General features: G+C 56.1%; 1 protein-coding gene across 1 annotated transcript in view; it reads right to left on the bottom strand.

Moving 5' to 3' along the window:
* Positions 1–3,870: 3,870 nt before the first annotated feature.
* Positions 3,871–4,785, bottom strand: part of LOC106146667 (translation initiation factor IF-2-like) — a 2,234-nt gene continuing 1,319 nt past the window's right edge. The window contains exons 3-4 of the mRNA XM_013504568.1: positions 4,361–4,777; positions 3,871–4,295 (exon numbers count right to left, since the gene is read on the bottom strand). Of these exons, the coding sequence (XP_013360022.1) occupies positions 3,871–4,295; positions 4,361–4,777 (842 nt within the window). The remainder of the gene's footprint in view (positions 4,296–4,360; positions 4,778–4,785) is intronic.

Here is a 4,785-nt window from a genome sequence, read left to right on the forward strand (position 1 = left end):
GGTGGTTTTGCTCTGCTCGTTCTGTGTCCCGGGCGCGGCGCGGCGGGGCGGTAACGCTGGGAGCAGCTCGCGGCTCTCAGGAGCCCTGCACTGTGCGCTGGGACACGCGTCAGAGGAGCTCCCGGGCAGAAGAAAATCTGGTGAAGGCTGGGTGCAGTACAAACTTTTCCCCCCAAAAGTTAATCTCAGAGGAGACACTGTCTCATGGTTCAGGAACTCAGCGATTTTTATCCTAAACTACAAATCGGGTTGAGCACTGCACTGGTTGTGTGGTCTGTATCCCAGATACTTTACCTTTGACTTCAAAGACCATATGGTACGTCTAGAAAGCAAAGCGCAGCAAGATGATGGATTTGATCCCAACAGGACACATAATCACAGTAAATGTAATACTCTGGTTAAAAGGCAGAAACGGGGTTTGGTGGTACCAAACGTATAATCTAGTTCTTGGGAGGCTGAGGCAGGAAAACCACTACATCTCATTAAAAAAAAAAAACAAAAAAGGGGCGCAGAGATCGTCAGAGTGAATAAACATGCAAGACCAGCTACAGGCCACCCACAAGCAACTCACTACAAATACGAAGTCTTTCAGTGCTAGATACACGTCAAACATAGCCATGTTTAGTATTACAGTAGACCTCGGCAGGGACCATTACCATGGATGGCAGGGTCCTTTCATGATAAGCAGAGCTTCATTTCATCCGAGAAAATAAGCCGTTTACGTACTAAAGACAAAACTCGGGGCAGACACACGAACGCTGACAGTAAGCTGTCTCCACACACTGTCAGCTTGAACCGCAGCTTCCAACCTGACGCAGCTGGCGTCCATGGAGCGCTGCCCCAGGCTGTCCCAGCACATAAACCAGACTTAGTAACCGCATACAAATTCAAGTTACGCAAAGCATGTAAGCAGGCAGCAGTAACAAACTGACCAAAAGATACCTGGAGACTCTAGGTATCTGGAGGCCAGCCCACGTCGGAGCTCCTGTGGTTCAAAGAAGAAATCGCAAGGCTGTTTTAAGCTGGCTGGCGTGACAGGTCTGTGGCATGCCCCAGCGAGTACGCGGAGACTGACTAGCACCGGGCACCTCTGTTAGCAAAGGATCAAAGGCCCAGTTCCACCTTCAGGGAAGGAACAGAAGGTCAGGAGCTCAAAGCAGGCGAAATAAAACGTTAAGGGTCAGTGCAGAAAGAAATGAAATAGAGAACAACGTCAGTGCAACAGCTCGTTTGAAAGGCGTGGTACAACATCAACCTCTGGGCGGAAGAGAAAGCAGACTCGGGCCGCGGAAGGGGCGCCAGCCGGCCTGCAGCGCTCCCGAAGGCGGCCGCGCCTCGCACGCGCACCGGTCCGTGCGCGCCCAGGGGCGCTCAAAGCCCCGACCCGCGGCACGCGGACACGGCAGCAGTCTCGGCACTGCCGAAACGGAAGAGGGCGGGGAAACGCGCTCAACAGATTCCAACGCCCTTCTTCGACTTCACAAAATGAAAGTCATGGACCGCTGCTTTCGGAAAGAAGAGCGCTGTTCCAGCCTTGCCGGGCGAGCGAGCCTGCGGAGGACACTCACACGGGCCTCCAGCGAGGCGCGGCCGCCCGGGCGAGCCCGAGGCCCGACAGGTCTGTGAGGGTGAGGATAACGCAGCCCGTCGGGCTCTGCCACGGGTGGCAGCGTCCTGGCGCCTGCCCTCCAGACCCTCCTTCCTGGGTGGCCACGCCTAAGGCCTGCGGCGTGCTCGCGCCCACGCGGGACAGCCCGAGCCGCTCCGTCTGCTTGGTTTCTTTGTTTGTTTTTTTTTTTGTTTTTCTCCGGTACCGGGAATCGAACTTACGACCTTGCGCTTGCCAGCAGGCGCTGCGCCGCTGAGCTAAATCCCCAGCTCCGTTTGTTTGTTTCAGTCTGCTTGGTTTAGACCTCTCCCGTGGAGGCGAGTGAACCGCTCACTCTGTTGACTACTAGTGTTTATCTGCATGACCGCAGAGAAGGAAGAAGGCTTAGTCGAGGGCAGCGAGATCTACGGAACCACCCGCCGCGCTCGCAGGACGGGCCCCGCGGCAGGGCAGGCGCGCTGGCTCTTCGGGCGGCACGAGCAAACAGACACGAGGCGCCGTGCAGAGCAGAGGAGCAGCACGTGGGGATTTGCAGAATATGATCGAAAATGTAGAAAATCTGCAAAAATCCTACTGCAGACCATTCCTGCCTTAAAATGGTTCAACTGTAGTGGCTTTCCAGTGGAACAGAGGTGCCGCCATCGCACCCGTTTTTCACTTTCAATACGAGTGAAGCCCTTGAGATCGTCCACACACTTGTACCAGACTCCGTGCGGCTGATTCTGCCCACTGCAGGCCGCCCGTGCTCAGCACCCCAAGCACAGGCTGGTGCGCTGGGACCTGGGACGTCAGGCGTGTCAAATGCGTGCGTTTTCACTGACAGTTGATTGGCTTTTTGCCCCGCTGTAATTCCTGCTGAGTCGCTATGGCGCCCAGCCAATATGGCGCAGGAGGTCATGTGGTGTGGTGCTGAGTCGCTATGGCGTCCAGCCAATATGGCGCCGGAGGTCATGTGGTATGGTGCTGAGTCGCTACGGCGTCCAGCCAATATGGCGCTGGCCACTAGAGGCCATGTGCTAAGCCCCACCCTTCTTCCGCTGAGTCAAATTACAACTTCCTACTTCCCTTTTTGTAATATCCTGTTTCCTTTTCCCACATTCCCACCCAATCCTGCCCTGCCGTGTCAGGAGCTCCGCCTCCTAAGCCCCGCCTCCAGCCTGGGGCTATTTAACCTTGGACCCCAGATCCGTAGGAGCCACGTTTTTCTCTTTCCTTGTGGTGTTCTCGGCATCCACAATAAAGGCATTTTATTCTGTTTTACTTCTCTCTGCGCTGGAAAAACCTATCAACAGTGAGGTCAGTGAGACAGGATCCACCTTAAGCTGAGCATCTTAGTAAGGAAACATACTAGTAAGGACAAGAAAAATCAACGTAATAAACTACTTCTACATACTAGCAACCAAGAGTTTGAAATTTAAACTTGTGGCACTGTAATCACTCATCCCAATAGCATGACAGATGTGAAACGGTGCGTATAGCAAAATACTTGTGACATTTACATGAAGAGCACAAAACATTTCTGAGGGAAATTAAAGGCCTAAATAAATGGAAAATCACTCTGTTCATGGACTGAAGAGTCAATACTGTGAGGATGTTTATTCTCCACAATGTGACCCACGGATATCATGCTATCCTTCACCAAAGTTCCAGCAGGCGTTTTGTAGAAGGTGATAATCCAACTTGATACGGAAATGCAGTGGCCTTCGAGTGGCCAAAGCCGTCCGAACGGAATGAATCTGGAAAACTTGCCCCAGTGCAGAACTACCAAGCTGCACCTCGAGGCTGAGGAAGGAGGGGTGGACCGGCCTCCGTGTGCGAGCTGACCCGGCAAAGGAGGCGGCAGTGTCAGGGGAAAGGGAACCGCTCACACGTTCGGCTGGAAGGGTTTGATACTCCTGTGGACAGAAATGAAGTCTGATCCCCTTCATCCTGTACACAAAAATTCTTTCAAGATGACTTACAGATCTAACCAGAAAAGCTAAACTTACACAGCTCTTAGAGGAAAACATAGAAGAGCATCTTCCTGATTGTAAATTAGGTAAAGGTTTTCTAAGAAGCCACGAAGTAGGAACAACGCACTTTATCGAAGGTGAGCTTCTGTTTATCAACACATGATGCACCGTTTATAAACTGCTTAAAATTCAACACTTACTCCCGAATTTTAAAGTGGACAAAGTATTTTAATGGCCACTTCATCAAAAAAATACAGAGCTGGCTCAGCACAGGACAGTTACTCAGCCTCAGTGCCTGGGAAGTGCAAGTCAGAAGCGAGTCAGCAGCAGCCAGTGGGGACGCCGCCGCTCGGGGCCGGCCTGCAGGACCGAGGGACAGCCCGTGGCAGGGAAACGAAGGTGCGCGCCCAAACCCCACAGCCAGCGCCTCCCATCCCTCCAAAGGCTGAAGTACAGCTCGCCTGCAGGGCGTCTCAGGACACCCGCAGGCGCGCAGGCCCAGATCAGAGACGCTCCGCTCGCGGGAGAGGAGGAAGGCCGCCGGGCGCCGGGCGCCGGGCGCGGCCGAGGGCAGAGGAACCCGGCGGAGACGCGGCGTGTGGGCGCGGCCGGCCCACGAAGCATTCGGCTTCCCGCCAACTCCCAGGGTCCCGCCTGGGGCTGGACGAGGGCAAAGAGCGGGAATAGGAGAAGCGGGGCGGGCCGGGCGCCGGTCTCCACGCTGGAGACAGCGCGTGGTGTGCTGTGACCGACCGCGCAGGAGAAAGCTCCGCTTCCTGCAGCCGGCCCGGGAAGCCGCTGCTCTCCACGCGCGGGAAGTCAGGACTGAGCCACACGCGAAGGCACCGCGACGCCCTTCCCACAACGGGGCGCTCCACCGCGCACGCCCGCGGCGACGCTGTCCCAGACCTCAACCAAGGGGCGCGCACTGAGAGGGCCGGAAAGGGGCTGGGGATGTAGCTCAGCGGCGCAGCATGGCCGGCGAGCGCAGGGTCGTGAGTTCGATTCCTGGTACCGGAAGAAAAAAAAACAACGGGCAAGGGACACAGGGACAAAGCCACAGTGCCGCCCGTAGAAGAGGCCGCTTCTGTGCGCAGGGCAGGGGCTCCGTCCTCGGGAGAGCCAGGGAAGCGGGCACGCACCCCGGGGGGCGCGGCCAGGCGGCGCCTCCTGCCGGGAGCTGGCTTCGGGCTGGCCCGAGGGGACCGCGGCCTCCCTGCCCCG

Source organism: Chinchilla lanigera, unplaced genomic scaffold (assembly GCF_000276665.1).
Source record: "Chinchilla lanigera isolate Chin_1 unplaced genomic scaffold, ChiLan1.0 scaffold00090, whole genome shotgun sequence".
NCBI classification, from domain to species: domain Eukaryota; kingdom Metazoa; phylum Chordata; class Mammalia; order Rodentia; family Chinchillidae; genus Chinchilla; species Chinchilla lanigera.